Source organism: Lithobates pipiens, unplaced genomic scaffold (assembly GCF_037356315.1).
Source record: "Lithobates pipiens isolate NorthernLeopardFrog02 unplaced genomic scaffold, aLitPip1_a1.2 Scaffold_28, whole genome shotgun sequence".
NCBI lineage: Eukaryota > Metazoa > Chordata > Amphibia > Anura > Ranidae > Lithobates > Lithobates pipiens.
In genome coordinates, this window is record NW_027507789.1 from 73,806,596 (window position 1) to 73,824,731 (window position 18,136).

The 18,136-nt window shown below is 48.8% G+C and overlaps 1 protein-coding gene across 3 annotated transcripts in view; it reads right to left on the minus strand.

Moving 5' to 3' along the window:
- The window catches only part of CNTNAP1 (contactin associated protein 1), a 525,816-nt gene that overhangs the window by 97,672 nt on the left and 410,008 nt on the right, over window positions 1–18,136 (minus strand). The window contains exon 22 of one of the 3 annotated variants that reach the window (XM_077459410.1): window positions 13,398–13,628. The exons of the other annotated variants lie outside the window; for them this stretch is intronic. Coding sequence (XP_077315536.1) covers window positions 13,398–13,628 — 231 coding nt within the window. The remainder of the gene's footprint in view (window positions 1–13,397; window positions 13,629–18,136) is intronic. 3 annotated transcript variants of the gene reach the window in all.

Sequence of the window (18,136 nt, forward strand, 5' to 3'; positions counted from 1 at the left end):
GAAGTATTCCATGCTCTTCCCTGCACGCCTGAGAGTGGAACATGATGGCCAAGTGTCGTTCTTTGAGGATCCTCGTGAAGTCATCTCATGGCTGGAACGTGGGCCTGCGCACAACGGGAGAGACCGATGACACATCCAGTAAATGGTATGGTGAGATCACCTTGCTTTATGTTTCCGCCGACACTCGGCCTTCCTAATTACACTGGCCACGTTTCCAAATTGTTTCCCTTTTTTCTTTTGGATGTTTAGAGTGGACCTGCTATATTTCATTGCTCCCCTCATGGGAGTCCTTTTTAAAAAAAAATTTTTTATATACCCCTGATCTTATCCGTCAGACGGAGCTTCGGAGGTGTGTTGGTCTTACAAGCCGCATACATAGTGCAGCGAATTTATGCCCCAATAGCCACTGGGAACCATGACTCTGTGGATGAACGATGGATCTGGGCTTTGCTGCCTCCTTTTCATACCAACTTGCAGGGGCACGCAACTATTCCCCATTTTCATCCTCCTTTGCGGTGGTGGGCCCAAGACCACTGTTTGATCCAGCGACTAAAACTGTTCCTCATCTTTGTTCTAGATGTGCAGTTACTGTTTTTCCCAGCTGGCAGTTCAGAGTTGTTAAGGGATAATGCCTACAAAAGTTGGGGTGGGTGTAAGGTGGGGAGGGGGGAGAGGGTTGTTCAACAGTTGTTTTTGCAATTTTTAAATGTGCATATGGTGCCTCAGGAACTGCCTATGGGAAAATGTTCAGGTGCTGAAGGGGTGCTTGATGTGGTGAAGAATGTACCTCGGCCCTACTATATATTTCCCATTAGCCCATAAGATGCAGCGAGGTTCAGCTTCACCGAACCCTGGAGTTCACCATCACCGAAGCTATGGAAGGGCAGTTAGTTTAAAACTGTCGGGGGATGAGGCCCGCACATGTGGGGGTAGGTGTAGGGTGGGGAGGGGGGAGGGGAACATTATACTGTTATTTTCTCAATATCTCAGTGCACATGTATTATCGCAAGAGGGGACCACGACAACAGGTATGTCTCCTAAATGGTTATCACATGCATGGTACGATCTATGCCAGTTTCTAATGCTACTCAAGTTCTGGATACTCCATGCCGCTTTACTAGACGATCCGTGGTGTTATTTTTCACAAGACATGCTATGACATCTATAAAATTCCTGACATGGAATGTGAGTGGCCTACGTGAGAAGGTTAAACGCTCGGCAGCCCTATCATTCCTAAAGAAGCAGAGGGCGGATGTGGTGGCATTGGTGGAGACCCATACAGAAGGGAGGCTGCAGATGGCCCTCCAATGCCCGTGGGTGGGGTGGGCATACCATTCCACGCACACTACCCATACCAGAGGTGTCTCAATATTAATTGCTAAATCGGTGCACTTTGAGCTATGTGAAGTAATTACAGACCCTCAGGGCCGATATGTATTTCTTCATGCCAAATTATATGGCGAGCAGTTTCTCCTCATGGCCTTTTACATACCCCCACCATTCAGTATGACTGTGATCATCGAGGGACTCGTCCTTATGACCCGACATCCCACAATACCAGTGATCTGGATGGGAGACTTCAATACCACCCTACGGCCGGCATTAGATAGACTCCAGGCTACACAGGGGACGGATACGGCTAACAGGGAGACAAAATTCTCAAAACTGACCTCCACTGTCCACTTAATAGACACTTGGCGCTACAAATTTCCCCTCACAAAAGCCTATTCCTGCTTTTCACCTTCCCACAACTCCATGTCCCGCATTGACTTTATTCTTGTATCAAGCACCCTAACACCACGGATATTAGAAACAGCCTTTTGCCCAAGACTACCATCTGATCACAGCCCATACTGGACCTCACTGAGCATCCCCGTTGGTAAACCCCCAAAGCCTTGGCGCCTAAACCCATTTTGGTTGTCCCTGCTACCGGATGATGACGAGCTCCCAAACCTATGGAAACAATACTTTGCGGAAAACGACCAAACTGCCTGTATTGCGGCGATTTGGGACTCACTTACCTCCCACATAAATGCAATTAAGACAAAATCCGCAGATATCTTTGACAGGGCGCTAGCAGAACTACCGTATATACTCGAGTATAAGCCGAGATTTTCAGCCTCTTTTTTGAGGCTGAAAGTGCCCCCCTCGGCTTATACTCGAGTCATCGCCGTCTGACTGCTCGATCAGCGTATCGAGCAGACAGACGGCGGACATACTACAATTCGAAAGCCGCGCCTCCGCCTCCGCCTGTGATAGGCGGAACACTGAATTTCCCAGCAGCCTGTGTTCCGCCTATCACGGACATCGTCTCATCCTCGTCCGTAGTACGAGGATGAGACGATGTCCGTGATAGGCGGAACACAGGCTGCTGGGAAATTCAGTGTTCCGCCTATCACAGGCGAAGGCGGAGGCGCGGCTTTCGAATTTTAGAATGGCCGCCGAGGCGCCGACGAAGAGCGGCGATCCTGGCAAGGCACGGGACGGAGGCAAGGCAAGGCACGGCACGGGACGGGACGGAGGCAAGGCACGACACGGGACGGAGGCAAGGAGGCAAGGCACGGCACGGGACGGAGGCAAGGAGGCAAGGCACGGCACGGGACGGAGGCAAGGAGGCAAGGCACGGGATGGAGGCTCGGGACACAGGCTCGGGACACAGGTAGGCTGGACACACACACACACACACACACACACACACACACACACACACACACACACACATGGACACACACACACAGGGATGGATGGATGGAGACACACACACACAGGGATGGATGGATGGATGGAGACACACACACACAGGGATGGATGGATGGATGGAGACACACACACACAGGGATGGATGGATGGATGGAGACACACACACACAGGGATGGATGGATGGATGGAGACACACACACACAGGGATGGATGGATGGATGGAGACACACACACACACAGGGATGGATGGATGGATGGACACACACACACACAGGGATGGATGGATGGATGGACACACACACACACAGGGATGGATGGATGGATGGACACACACACACACAGGGATGGATGGATGGATGGACACACACACACACAGGGATGGACGGACACACAGGGATGGACGGACACACAGGGACGGACACACACACAGGGATGGACAGGCATGTCTCACCCTCGGCTTATACACGAGTCAATAAGTTTGCCAGTTTTTTTGGGGGTAAATTGGGGGCCTCGGCTTATATTCGGGTCGGCCTATACTCGAGTATATACGGTAACCTCCATGGAACGGGAGTATGCCATTAATCCTACCTCAGAGATAGCAGCTTGACTCAAGCTGCAATCCAGAGTGGCAACTCAACTTCAGTTTACAAAGGCCAGACAAAAACAGTTTTTCACGAAGCAGAAATTCTTTGAGTATGGAGAAAAGGCAGGCAAGCTGTTGGCTTACCTGGTACATAGTGAGGATAGACCCCCAGTGGTCATCACGCTACATGGACCGGAGGGCCATCAGATAACAGATCCTCAAAGAGTAACTGCTAGATTTAGAGACTTCTTTGCAGATTTATACAAGACAACGACTACAGACCCAACGGACCAGAGAACGGCCTTCTTACATAGCATTACCCTCCCTCAACTGACGACAGACCAGCTTGACCTTCTTGAGGCACCCCTCACTACAGACGAAATAGCCACGGCTATAGCCAGTTTTGCCAAATCCCCTGGTTCAGACGGTCTTCCAATCGAGTTTTATTCCCAGTACAGTGAACTTCTTACCCCGAAACTACTCACTCTATACAACCACCTGTTTGAAACCTTTTCCTTACCACCATCCATGAGAGAGGCAGTAATAGTGCTCATTCCCAAACCAGGGAAAGACCCGGGATATCCGGAATCATATTGTCCAATCTCCCTACTCCAGGTAGACATAAAAGTTCTCGCCAAGGTACTATCCTTGAGATTGAACAAAGTTATCCTCTCCTTAATACATGTCGACCAGGCGGGATTCATGCCGGGACGCAACACATCCTTTAGCCTACGCAAATTGTTCATCAACCTACAGGCTACACACATAGAGGCAGGATCTAGGGTGGTGGTGACTTTGGACATGGCGAAAGCCTTTGACTCGGTGGAATGGGAGTACTTGTGGAAATGTCTGGAGGGGTATGGCTTTGGCCCTAAATTCATTAAATGGGTACAACTGTTGTATCAGTCGCCCACAGCCAGGGTGACGGTGAACGGATGGCCCTCCGAGCAGTTTGACCTCACCAGGGGCACAAGGCAGGGCTGCCCTCTCTCGCCGTTGTTATATGCCCTGGCTGCTGAGCCGCTAGCCATATCCATCCGGGATAATCCGGAAATCAAGGGACTATGCTCAGGTAATCTGATTGAAAAAATCAGTATGTACACGGATGACACCCTTTTATACCTGGCAGATCCGGGATCCTCCTTGCGGCTGGCACTACATACAATTGAACAATTTGGGACCTTCTCCGGTTTAAAAATTAACTGGGAAAAATCGCAAATATTACCAAGAGACAGTTTCCCACCAACCGAGTCACAGGCCAGTCTGCCACTCCAGAGAGTTAGTACCATCAAATATCTCGGGATCCATGTATCCAGAATGTCGACAGACTTTGTACATCTCAATATTGAACCCCTTATGTCCTATGTGAAAACTAAGTTGAGGACCTGGGCTCGCCTGCCACTGGGGGTATGGGGCCGAATAAACTTAATTAAAATGGTTCTACTTCCCAAAGTATTATATGTTATATGGCACTCCCCAACATACTTACCTTTGAAATACTTCAAGACTCTAGAAGCCCTCCTCAAACCTTTCGTATGGGGTCCTAACAGACACAAACTGGCATGGCAGACACTAAAAAACCCACCTGACCTGGGAGGTATGGCACTACCAGATTTCAACCTATACTATATTTTGTCCCAATTATCACAACTATACCACATTGACAAGACAGACAGGGAGAGGTTCCTCCAGCTGATGTGCCCCAAATGGGCCAGATACACTAAAGACCCTATTTATGCGATAACAATAAACACAGGAAATACTGGTTTGAGGACTGGTGAGCTGGCCCTACTGCATCAATACAGATGCATATGGGAAATTGCCTCCGCTAAACTAGAGATTCCCCAATATAACGACTTCACCCCATTATGGCACAACAAGGCCCTACTTGAATTCTGGCAAATCCCTGATGAAGATTGCTGGTCCACCTATGGAATCTTCTATCTCCATCATTTACTTACCAATGGGACTCTAAAAATCTTCCACACACTCCAAGAGGAGTACAATCTTCCCAATCCTATGTTCTTTAGATATCTGCAAGTCAAACATGCAACCCGCACTCAATTCCCATTGTCCCCCCATAAGCCCACTTCAAATGTCACCATGGCAATCATCAAAAACACTGATCCTCAAAAACTAATTTCAGTCTTCTACAACCTACTCTCCACCCCAGTAGCAACTAAAATAGCTTATGGACTTAAGCCTCGCTGGGAAAGGGCGGTGGGACCTATCGAGGATGGGGAATGGGAGGAAGCTCTGGAATTCTGTAAGGCGGCTTCGCCAAAACTTTCGGACAGGCTGACCCAAATTTACATAATCCATCAAGCGTACCTTACCTCCCTCAGGGATGCCAGGTACAGAGGCTCCCAGTCCACTTTGTGCCAAATGTGTGGAGGGGAGACAGGAACATTCATTCACTTACTGTGGTCATGCCCCAAAGTACAGGGACTATGGACACAGATGGTAAGATTCCTCCATGACGAAATGGGCTCTCCGGCCACGCTCGACCCAAAAATGTGCCTTTTAGGACTCTTGACAGACTCGACCGACAGGTACACGAAGACATTTCTACACGAGGCGCTATTCATAGCACGAAAGACAATAGCTAGGAAATGGATGAGGACTTGTCTCCCGAGCATTGCAGAATGGAAAGCAGAAATAAACAACACCCTCCCCTACAAAAAATGTATATACACCAATAGAGGATGTCCTGAGAAATACTACAAAATCTGGGACAGGTGGCTGCAGGAGTCTAGCACTTGTTCATAACCTGCTTTTGCACAACACATAGTAATGTAAATGACACGTAGATCTTCCGGCCCATGGGTAGTGAAGCAACCCAAAACACTGACACAAGGTACCTTTTTGCTTTAATAATTTCATGCATAAAACGTGATGTGATATCGAAGATTTGAGATGGTTATACAATCGTTATTTGAGGATTTGTACGATATGTACCATTCTTGTAAATGTACTCTATAACATGTATGCACTGTAAACCGAAATAAACCTGGTTGATTAAAAAAAAAACAATTCAGTGCACTCTGCTACAAAGCAATCTCCATTTTTTGCAAACTACGGTTTCCACCCTTCTTTTTTGTCTAATACAATTCCCCAATACCAGCTGTTTCCGAAACTATAAATTTCTTCAACGCCAATAAAAAACTACTACAGGAAACAATGGCCAAGGCACAGGAATACAATAAGGACGTTTTTGACAGGAAAAGAAGGGGAGAATTGATCTTGAACCCTGGTGACCAAGTGTGGCTAGCAACTACTAATTTGAAACTGGCCTGTCCCTCGAAGAAACTGGGCCCTAAATTTTTAGGACCCTTTCTGGTGAAGAGACGGATCAATGAGGTTGTGTATGAATTAGAGTTGCCTGAGTCATTTAGAATCCACCCTGTGTTCCAAATAACCTTGTTGAAACCTGCCATTCCTAACCCCTTTCCAGGACGAAGTTCCGGCCTGCCTGAAAATGAAATTATTGACGGGGAGGAAGAGTTTGAGGTAGAAACAATCTTAGACTGCAGGAAGAGAAGAAATCAGATCCAGTTCCTGATAAAATGGAAAGGATATGGGCCAGAGGACAACTCCTGGGAACCTGAAGGTAATATCCATGCCCAAAATTTGGTTCAAGCTTTTAAGAACTCCCATCCTGACAAGTGGGCCAAGTTGGGCATCCGGAGGCTGCCCTTTGGGGAGGGGCAGTGCCAGGAAGGGCATGCCAGCACCCAAGATGGCTGCAGAAGAAGATGACCTGTTACCTCTGCCCCTGTCAGGATGCCATTGGTGCGCACGCACCATGTGACAGCTTTTGTCGCCCAAACAGGCTATTTAAACACAGCCAGTTTCCAGACTCAGTGCTGTCTGCTCTACAGCATTCCCTGTATAACCTGCAATTACTTACCTGCCTTCTGTTCCTGTTGTGACCCGGCTTGCTTCCTGACATTCCTGTTTCCTGCCTGCATCCGACCCCGGCTTGTCCCCCACTCCGCAACTGCCTGCTCCTTCTGCCACTCCGCTGCCAGCCTGTTGACGACCCGGCCTGTAATCTGATTCCGCTTCTGCTTCAGCCCCTGTTCCTGACGTGCCCGTTGTGTATGACCCGGCCTGCCTGTACCTGCCTTCTCTTCAGCCTTGAGGGTCTGCACTCCTGCCTGTGAAGACCGGTTGTCTACTTGTTTCAGCTACCTGCCTACCACTGCTCTGGGATTCATACAGACACCTCTACAGTCCGGCCGAGTGCTCCGATCCAGCTCCAGGTTCAGCGATCCCGCCAGGCACTTGTGCGACTCTGCATCTCGGTGCTTCCTGTCAGCTCTATCAGGGGCTCCAAATCAGAGTTGTAAGAGAGGCCATCCTCTGCATATCAGGCTCCATCACCAGGTACGCGACACCTGGCATCTTCTCTCCACCTGAACTTTAACAGTCTCTTAGGCATATATTATGTCCTATGTAACAGCCTCAGATGTGAGACCTGTGCGGGCAAGACCGATACCAAGTGTCCTCTCTCCAGTATCCTCTTCTACTGCTCATCCGAAAATGTTCCAAGTTCCTCCTCCCATTTCCCTCTACTTTTAAGCTGTTCTGGGCTTTCTATGCTCCCAACAGGTATATGGATAAATTTCTGCTATGAATCCTCTTGCCCTATCTGGGGAGCCTAGTATTTGATAGACAGGGGAGTTGCTCCAAGCTGGTCCTTGTTTCTCAAATGGTGTATCTAGGGCGTGTATAATTTGTAAGTATTTGTAAAATTAGTGTTTTGGTATATCATATTCCACTCTCAGTGCGGTGAATGTTTTTAATGTGCTACCTTCATATAACTGGGCCAACCTGTCTATCCCCTTTGTTTCCCATTCTTTAAATCTCCCTATCATCTCCAGTTCCTGCAAGTTCATATTATTCCATAGGGGGGCATATTTTGTCACCCCACCTAGTCCCTTTACTGCCTTCCACACTTTTAAGGCTAATTTTACCGTGGGAATTCTATAAATTAAATAAATTTGCCTCCAGTGCTTCCACTATTGTCTTATGGGGTGCCCCTGCAATCATTAGTACCTTATTTGTTCCTCCTCCTGTATCTTAACTTATTCCCAAATGTTGCAATTGAGCTGCTAAGAAGTAATTCCGTGGGTGCGACACTGCCATCCCTCCCTTCCTAGTTGGCAGCTGTAAAGTTTGTAAGCCAATCCTTGACAAGCCTCCTCTCCATATAAGTTCTCTAAATAATGCTTCAATTTTTTTAAACCATTTTTTATCTATCCATGTTGGAGAGTTATGCAACAGATATAGCTGGGGCATCCACAGCATTTTAATCAAGTTGCATCTCTCTGCGACTGATAGTGGGAAACGCCTCCAAATTTCTATTTTCCTTTTAAATTTTGCTAAAAGTGGGACTATATTGTTATTTATATACTTATTAGGATCTCTTGTTATATGTATCCCTAAATATTTTATTCGTTCAACCACTTCTAACTGAGGGATTGCCAATAAGCTCAGATTCCCTGAGGGATCTACTGGCATCAGGGCTGATTTTTCCCAGTTTATAACCAGTCCCGAGAATCTACCAAATTCCATGAGGATGTTCATCCCCTGCCTGAAGGATTGCTCTGTATCCCCCAGGAAGAGGAGGACATCATCCGTATACAATGCGATTTTCTCCTCACCGATCTTTCTCCGGAAACCTTCCATATTTGTATTCAATCTTATTGCGATGGCTAAGGGCTCCATTGCAAGTGCGGAGAGCAGGGGTGACAATGGACACCCCTGTCTTGTCCCCCTAATAGAATCTTATCCGAATAATCATTGTTAACCCTGATTCTAGCACTAAGGCCATTATACAGGGTTTTTATCCAGGCAATAAACGAGGAGCCGAATTCAAATTCTCCCAACACTCGCCAGATATATCCCCATTCTAGGCTGTCAAAAGCTTTGACCATGTCTAGGGACATAACTGCCCTTTTACCTGTGTTCTCTGTTGGTATCTGCAAATTAAGATATAACCTCCTAATATTCATGCTAGTAGATCTGCCGGGAATGAATCCTGCTTGAGCGGAGTGTATAAGTCTAGAAATGATTTTATTTAATCTGGCTGCCATTACTTTGGCTAATATTTTAGCATCTGAACAGAGAAGGAAAATAGGTTGATAATACTTAGTTTCCCTTCCCCTCCTTCAAAACAATTATTGTTGCATCTGTCATTGACATGGGCAACCTCCCTTCCTCCTTTGCCCAATTTAATACTTTAAGAAGCTCTGGGAGCAATATTTTCCCATAATGTTTATAAGTTTCCACTGGAAGGCCATCTGGTCCTGGGGATTTCTGATTGGCCATTTCGGTCACTGCTAGTTGAATTTCCTCCGTTAGCTGTGCCTCCGTTACCTCTCTCTTCTCTTCAGTAAGGACCTGTATTTCAATTTCTCACTTCCCATCGCCCCCTGTGATCTATACAGTCTGTCATAATATGCCCTGAAAATGTCTGCAATTACTGGGCCCTGTGATGAAATGTCTCCTTTCTCTGTCCTGGTCACGAGGAAAGTGGATGGTGGGGAATTAGTTCTTATTAGATGTGCCAGCATCCTTCCAACTTTTTCCCCTTCCCCATAAGCAATTTGTTTCTGTTTATTCTATAATTTCCTAGTAATTACAGCTTTATATTCCTGTTGCTTGTCTAACCATATACTTTGCTTCTCTGGGGTAGGGTTTTCCACATATTCTCTTTCTACTTCGACTAACTCCCTCTTGACCATGTTCTTCCATTCCCTTGATATTTTTTTAATTTTCGCCACTTGTTGAATAAGAATACCCCTAAGGTATGCCTTCAGTGCATCCCACATCACTCCTCTTGTTGCTGTCTCCTTTTTAAACTCTATAAACTCTTCTAATTTAAGTAGCACCTCATCTGGATCTACAATTATCTCAAACCATACTGATTATGCTTTTTCGTTTTTTTCAGCGAAGGGGATTCCCCTTAAAATCCCTACCGGACGACAGAAGACCGGGCCACCGCTAGTAAAAGAGCTGGAAGAAGAAGCGATGGCCCGGCAAGAAGAACCGAAGAGGGGGACAAGACCCCCGAAGTCAGAAGAAGAGGGTGGCGGCAGCGAAGAAGAATGCCGGGCTCCTCCGCTAGTAAAAGAGCTAGCAGAAGATAGCGGAGGAGTCCGGCGAGAAGACCTCCGAAGACGGAAGACCCCCGGAGCTGTGCAATAAACTATTTTAACCCTTGTGTGTTTTTACTTTTGTTCACAGGTGAATGGGTAGGGGTACATTGTACCCCATACTCATTCACATAGGGTGGGGGGGCCGGGATCCGGGGCCCCCTTATTAAAGGGGGCTCCCGGATTCCAATAAGCCCCCCGCCCGCAGACCCCGACAACCAACAGCCAGGGTTGTCGGGAAGAGGCCCTTGTCCTCATCAACATGGGGACAAGGTGCTTTGGGGTGGGGGGACCGCGCGGCACCCCCCATGTTGAGGCCACGCGGCCTGGTACGGCTCAGGGGGGGAGGGGGGCACTTGCTCGTCCTCACCCCCTTTCCTGGCCGGCCGGGCTGCGTGCTCGGATAGGGGTCTGGTATGGATTTTGGGGGGGACCCCACGCCGTTTTTTTCGGCGAAGGGGATTCCCCTTAAAATCCCTACCAGACCTAAGGGCCTGGTATGCCCCCGAGAAGGCATGCAGGCTTCATGAGTGAGGCGACATTATCGCCTCGCTCTTGCTGCTATAGGAAAATGACATTAGAGGAGCCTGTCGCCGGGAACCAGCGCGATACTGTCGCACTGGAAACACAATATCGGCGGCACCTACTGTATGTCAGAAGATGGATACCATCACATTCTAGTAAAACATTACCAAGTCTGCAGTGGCATTACAGATTGCAGATGGTGTGGCGCAGTTTTGTGGGCCGCAGTGCACACAGAAGAACTTGAACACACTCGGACTTCCTGGATTCAGAAGTTGAAATGACACCTGTCTGAATAGATATAATATCTACAGCAGAGCATTGAATCATTTTGTGTGTATGTTTATATTCAGTCTCTGACCATTTTCTGTCACATTATGCATGCTGAACATTGAGTGTGGCCCCCTTTATACTGTATATAACTTGACCACCATCGGTCTAAAAAATACAGCATAAAAATCTGCACAATAAAAGGGAACATTACATACATCTGAACACCTCAAATATAAATCACCTACCAAACTGATCTATCATTATCAAAAACCTATGCATTGCTATTAAAGGGGAGTAAAAAGGTTTTCAGCTTATACTGTATTTGTAAATCCAAATGTAAAGTGATACAATAACCAATAATAGCATGCAAACTCACTGAAATATGTCAGACATAACTTTTTAACAGCTCATAACTGCTAGAAATATAAAAGTCATGAGTTATGAGTCAGAATGAAGAGCCAAGGCTCAGTCAACCTACTGGACAAAACCAGACAACAGAAGCCACATTTAAAGAAGTCTTTCACTTGTAAGTAAACAACAGTGTAATCATGCATGACCATACCTAGCTAATCCCTGTGGAAGCTGGAAATCACTGTAGCAGGCACCACCACAGTGATCACTGCAATCTGCTGGGTACCGTGCCAAGCATCTGCCCTGCTGCATAGTAAACACAGGAGGTCATTCTGCACAGGTGCCATTGAGAAGACACTGCATTTTCTTAACCACTTGAGATCCGCGCTATAGTCAATTGACGGCTACAGCGCGGATCTCCTTTTCCGGGACGACGTCTATTGACGTCGTCCCGTGTACGAGCGGCCTGCGCGCGCCCTGAGAGGCGAGTCCATGAGACTCACCTGATCACCGATCCGTGCAAGGGGTCGATCCCGACCCCTTATCACGTGATCAGCTGTCAGCCAATGACAGCTGATCAGGTGACATAACGGAGCCGGTAATCGGCTAGTATTCCTCAGCTGTCAGCGCGAGGAGAAAAAAAAAAAGCCGATCACCGGCGGCCGTGATCGGGACATCAGTCCCGATCATGGCCAGCAATTCAAGCGCCCACCTGCCCCCTGCCAGTGCCCACCTGCCCCCTGCAGTGCCACCCTAATAAAAAGTAAGTGCCCCCCATCAGTGCCACCCAGCAGTGCCCATAGTGCCACCCAGCAGTGCCCACAGTGCCACCCAGCAGTGCCAACAGTGCCACCCAGAAGTGCCACCCACAGTGCCCACAATCTGCCTCAAAGGTGCTGCACCCCAGTGCCGCCCATCAGTGCCCAGCAGTGCCGCCCATCAGTGCCCAGCAGTGCCGCCCATCAGTGCCCAGCAGAGCCACCTATCAGAGCCACCTATCAGTGCCACCTATCAGTGCCCATCAGTCCCATCTATCAGTGGTACCTATCAGTGCCCATCCGTGCCACCCATCCATGCCACCCATCTGTGCCACCCATCCGTGCCATCTTATCTGTGCCCATCTTTGCCCATCAGTGCCGCCTTATCTGTGCCTATTAGTGCCGCCTTAACTATGCCTATCAGTGCCCACCAGTGCAGCCTATCAGTGCCCACCAATGCAGCCTATCAGTGCCCACCAATGCAGCCCATCAGTGCCCACCAATGCAGCCTATCAGTGCCGCCTAATCAGCGCACTTCAATGAAGGAGAAAAATTACCCGTTTGCAAAATTTTATAACAAACTATTAAAACATGATTTTTTTTTTTTGCATCTTTTTTTGTTTGTTTAGCAAAAAATAAAACTCCGAGCTGTAACTAAATACCACCAAAAGAAAGCTCTATTTGTGGGAAAAAAATGATAAAAATTTCATTTGGGTACAGTGTTGTATGCCCGCGCAATTGTCATTCAAAGTGCATCAGCGCTGAAAGTTGAAAATTGGTCTGGGACTGAGGGGGGTTTAAGTGCCCAGTAAGCAAGTGGTTAATGAATGCAGCATTTTCTGATTGGTCAAAGTGGAGATCACAATATCACTAGCCCACCTCTCCACCTTGTCCACTCGGGAATGCTTAAAAAACAATACACATGGAGGAAGTCAGTTCAACTTCTGATTTTTCTTTCAGTATAAATGATTATTCATAATAATAAAAAAAAAATGGACTGAAAAGATTACATCACAGCACTGTTCTAAAGCAGTTTTTCAACCTTACCTGTCCCCATATACCATGGGTCCAGTTCATAGGGATAATGATAGACTTTCACTGGCATGGCCCCACAGTTTGACTCCACCAGGGAACCCTTCACAGTGATTATTTCTGATGCTTTAGGGCTTCGGAAAATGTCTCGTATTGGCGTGATGTTGTTGAAGCGCACATCTGCTAAGCATCCTATGAAACCAGGGGTATTAAATTTCTGTACTTCTGGATCTATTGTTCCAGTTTCTAAATTGATAAGAAAATAGCTGGATTATTTATTACCGTAGGAACAAATAAGACAATGTCCAACAATTTGCTCCTAATTGATGTGAATTATGGATATTAAAGGAGCAATTTTGTCAGAAAAAATAAACATATACACATTATTGTATCCTGTATACAGGGGCGGACTGACCAGTCGGTCACTCGGGCACCGTCCGAGGGCCCGAGGCCATTAGGGGCCCGGTCTTGGCCACATGAGAGGCCACTTGAAGCGGCTGTGCCCATATCACATGCCGCAATCATGCCGATTACAATACTGCTAACGGCGCGCTGCTCCCCGCCGGCCCCTCCTTCCCTCCTGTCCATCCCAGGTGATGTCACAATGCATACAGTACAAGCACCTGGGACGAACAGGAGGGAAGAAGGGGCCAGCGGGGAGCAGCGCGCCATTAGCAGTATTGTAATCGGCATGATCACGGCATGTGATACGAGCACAGCAGAAGAGTGGAGGGGCCGGCGGGGAGTTGCACCGTTAAAAGTATTATCGGCATCCGGTAAGGGAAGCCTGGGCCTGCCACAAGTGATGGGGGGGCGGCAGTACAGATGCATGGGGCCCCGGATCCCCCCAACCCACAGTGTCCCTCTCTGTGAGTGCCCCCGTGTGTGAGTGCCCCCGTGTGAGAGTGCCCCCCGTGTGTGAGTGTCCCCATGTGTGAGTGCCCCCCGTGTGTGTGAGTGACCCCGTGTGTGTGTGTCCCCGTGTGTGAGTGCCCCTCCATGTGTATGTGTCCCCGTGTGTGAGTGTCCCCCTGTGTGTGTGTCCCCCTGTGTGAGTGCCCCCCCATGTGTGTGAGTGTCCCCATGTGTGTGTGTCCCGTGTGTGAGTGCCCCCCATGTGTGTGAGTGTCCCCCTGTGTGAGTGTCCCCCTGTGTGTGAGTGTCCCTCCGTGTGCGAGTGCCCCCGTGTGTGTGACTGTCTCCCCCTGTGTGTGTGTGTATGTGTGTGAGTGTCCCCCCTTGTGAGTGTCTTCCTGTGTGTGTGTCCCCCTGTGTGAGTGTGTGTCCCCCTGTGTTTGTGTCCCCCTGTGTGTGTGTGTGTGAGAGTGTCCCCGTGTGTGTGTGTGTGTGTCCCCGTGTGTGTGTGTGTGTCCCTGTGTGTGTGTCCCCCCCTGTGTGTGTCCCCGTGTGTGGTGCGTTTGAGTGTCCCCATGTGTGTGTGTGTCCCTGTGTGAGAGAGTGTGTCCCCCTGTGTGTGGTGTGTGAGTGTCCCCGTGTGTGTCTCCCCCTGTGTGTGTGTGTCCCTGTGTGTGTGTGTGTGTGAGAGTGTATCCCCTGTGTGTGTGTCCCCATGTGTGGTGCATTTGAGTGTCCCCGTGTGTGTGTCCCCCTGTGTGAGAGAGTGTGATCCCCTGTGTGTGGTGTGTGAGTGTCCCCATGTGTGTCTCCCCCTGTGTGTCTCCCCCTGTGTGTGTCCCCCTGTGTGTGTCCCCCCGTGTGTGTCCCCATGTGAGTGTCCCCCTGTGTGAGTGCCCCCCATGTGTGTGAGTGCCCCCATGTGTGTGTGTGTCCCCCTGTGTGAGTGTGTGTGTGCCCCCCTGTGTTTGTGTCCCTTTGTGTGTGTGTGTGTGAGTGTCCCCCTGTGTTTGTGTCCCCGTGTGTGTGAGTGTCTCCCCCTGTGTGTGTGTATGTGTGTGAGTGTCCCCCCTTGTGAGTGTCCCTGTGTGTGTGTGTGTGTGTCCCTGTGTGTATGTGTGTCCCCCTGTGTGAGTGTGTGTCCCCCTGTGTGAGTGTGTGTCCCCCTGTGTTTGTGTCCACCTGTGTGTGTGTCTCCCCGTGTGTGTGTGTGTCTCCCCTGTGTGTGTGTGTGTGTCCCTGTGTGTGTGTCCCCCTGTGTGTGTGTGTCCCCGTGTGTGTGTGTGTGTATGTGTGAGAGAGTGTATCCCCCTGTGTGTGTGTGTGTGTCCCCATGTGTGTGTGTCCCCCTGTGTGAGAGAGTGTGTCCCCCTGTGTGTGGTGTGTGAGTGTCCCCGTGTGTGTCTCCCCTTGTGTGTGTGTGTGTGTGTGTGTGTGTATCCCCCTGTGTGTGTGTGTGTGTGTGAGAGAGTGTATCCCCCTGTGTGTGTGTGTGTGTCCGTGTGTGGTGCGTTTGAGTGTCCCCATGTGTGTGTGTGTCCCTGTGTGAGAGAGTGTGTCCCCCTGTGTGTGGTGTGTGAGTGTCCCTGTGTGTGTCTCCCCCTGTGTGTGTGTCCCCCTGTGTGTGTGTCCCCCTGTGTGAGTGTGTGTCCCCCTGTGTGTGTCCCCCTGTGTGAGTACCCCCCCATGTGTGTGAGTGTCCCCGTGTGTGTGTGTCCCCCTGTGTGAGTGTCCCCCTGTGTGTGTGTCCCCGTGTGTGAGTGTCCCCCTGTGTGAGTGTCCCCCTGTGTGAGTGTGTGTCCCCCTGTGTGTGTGTGTGTGTGTGTCCCCCTGTGTTTGTGTCCCCGTGTGTGTGAGTGTCTCCCCCTGTGTGTGTGTGTATGTGTGTGAGTGTCCCCCCTTGTGAGTGTCCCCCTGTGTGTGTGTCCCCCTGTGTGAGTGTGTGTCCCCCTGTGTTTGTGTCCACCTGTGTGTGTCTCCCCGTGTGTGTGTGTCTCCCCTGTGTGTGTGTGTGTGTGTGTGAGTGTCCCCCTGTGTGTGTGTCCCCCTGTGTGTGTGTGTGTGTGTGAGAGAGAGAGAGTGTATCCCCCTGTGTGTGTGTGTGTGTGTCCGTGTGTGGTGCGTTTGAGTGTCCCCATGTGTGTGTGTCCCCCTGTGTGAGAGAGTGTGTCCCCCTGTGTGTGGTGTGTGAGTGTCCCTGTGTGTGTCTCCCCCTGTGTGTGTGTGTCCCCTGTGTGTGTGTTTCTCCCCCTGTGTGTGTGTGTGTCTCTCTCTCTCCCTGTGTGTGCGCGAGTGTGTGTCCCTGTGTGCGAGTGTGTCCCCCTGTGTGTGTGAGTGTGTCCCCCTGTGTGTGTGTGCATTCTCCCTCCAGTTTCCCCCTGTGTGCTCCCCCCCTGTGTCTCCCTGTGCAGGTGTGTCACCCAAGGGGGCCCCATGAGCTTCTATTGCCCGGGAGCCCCATTAGTTGTCAGTCCGCCCCTGCCTATATATATCTGAAGTTGTTATTTTGAAGTTATTTTTCATGAAAATACAGTGGGCTCCATTCACAGAATGAACTTGCATGAGATATGTAGGTGTCAGGAAACATTTTGCCTAATCATTGCATGTGATCCCGTAACTGTCAATTCACTAGACTATTTTGCGTTAATTACAGAGTAATGCTGAAACCACTCGGTAAATACCGCATGAAAAGGCATTTAAATACATTCACAAAAGGAAATAAATAACTAAATGCATGTTGAAATTAAGTATTGGTCCAGGCATGTGGCATTTGTGGAATGTGTACTAGTTGTTAAGGAGCAAGTGGCTACCGCGTCATTAGCAACTGATGAGTCATCAGCTATCAGCGGGGTTCTCCACTGACAGCTGAATGTAAAAAAAAAAAAAAAGAATTGTCAGCAAAAAAAAAAAAATTTTCAAAAAACTGTGTCGGGTCCCCCCAATGCATAACAGGATTTTAAGGGGAACCCCATGCCAAAATGTAAAAAAAATAAAAAAAAGAATGGCATGGGTTCCCCCCAAAATCCATACCAGACCCTTATCAGAGCATGCAATCCAGGAGGTCAGGAAAGGAAAGGGACAAGCGAGCGCCCCCCCCTCCTGAATCATACCAGGCCACCTGCCCCCAACATGGGGGGGCTTTGGGGCAAGAGGGGATCTTTGGGTCAAAGAGCCTCTTTCCCACAACTCTGGCCCATGGTTGTGGGGATCTGCTGGCGGGGGGGCTATTTGGAATCTGGAAGCCCCTCTAACGACCCCGGATCCTGGTTCCCCCATATGAGTAAGTATAGGGGTACATAGCATTGAGTACATACTCAGTCACAAAAAAAAGTGTAGTGTAAAAAAATACATTAGACATGTTTGACAAGTCAGGGGACACCCAATGATGTCACAGGATGACCCCCCCCTTGTGACATCATTGCCCCTGGCCAAAGATATCACATGGGAGCGGGGTTACACCATTTTTTTTCCAGATTTATTTTTTTATTGATGGGAATTCTTTTTTGTAACCCAGCTGACAGCTGATGACTCATCAGTTTTTAAGGTCGTGGCAGCCAGCCACACCTTAAGAGCCATGTTGTATACTGGTTGTTAAGGATGCGGACAGCTGTCCCCTCCTTAGTGGGGCTTTTTTTATTGGTGCTAATAAATATGCAAGCTAGTGCCAGACAGTAAATTACTGCATGTTTTCACTACATGAGTTATGTTATGAAGTCTTGCAGTATTTTAGTAGCGTTTTTTTTGTGGCTGCCAAAAAATAATACCATATTATTTTATTTATTTATTTTACTTCCCTCCATTTAAAAGATTTCAGTTTGTTGTTCAACTGAGTTGTACAGTTTATAGGTCACATTAAGGCTCGGTTCACACAGGGGCAACACGACTTTCGGAAGCAACTT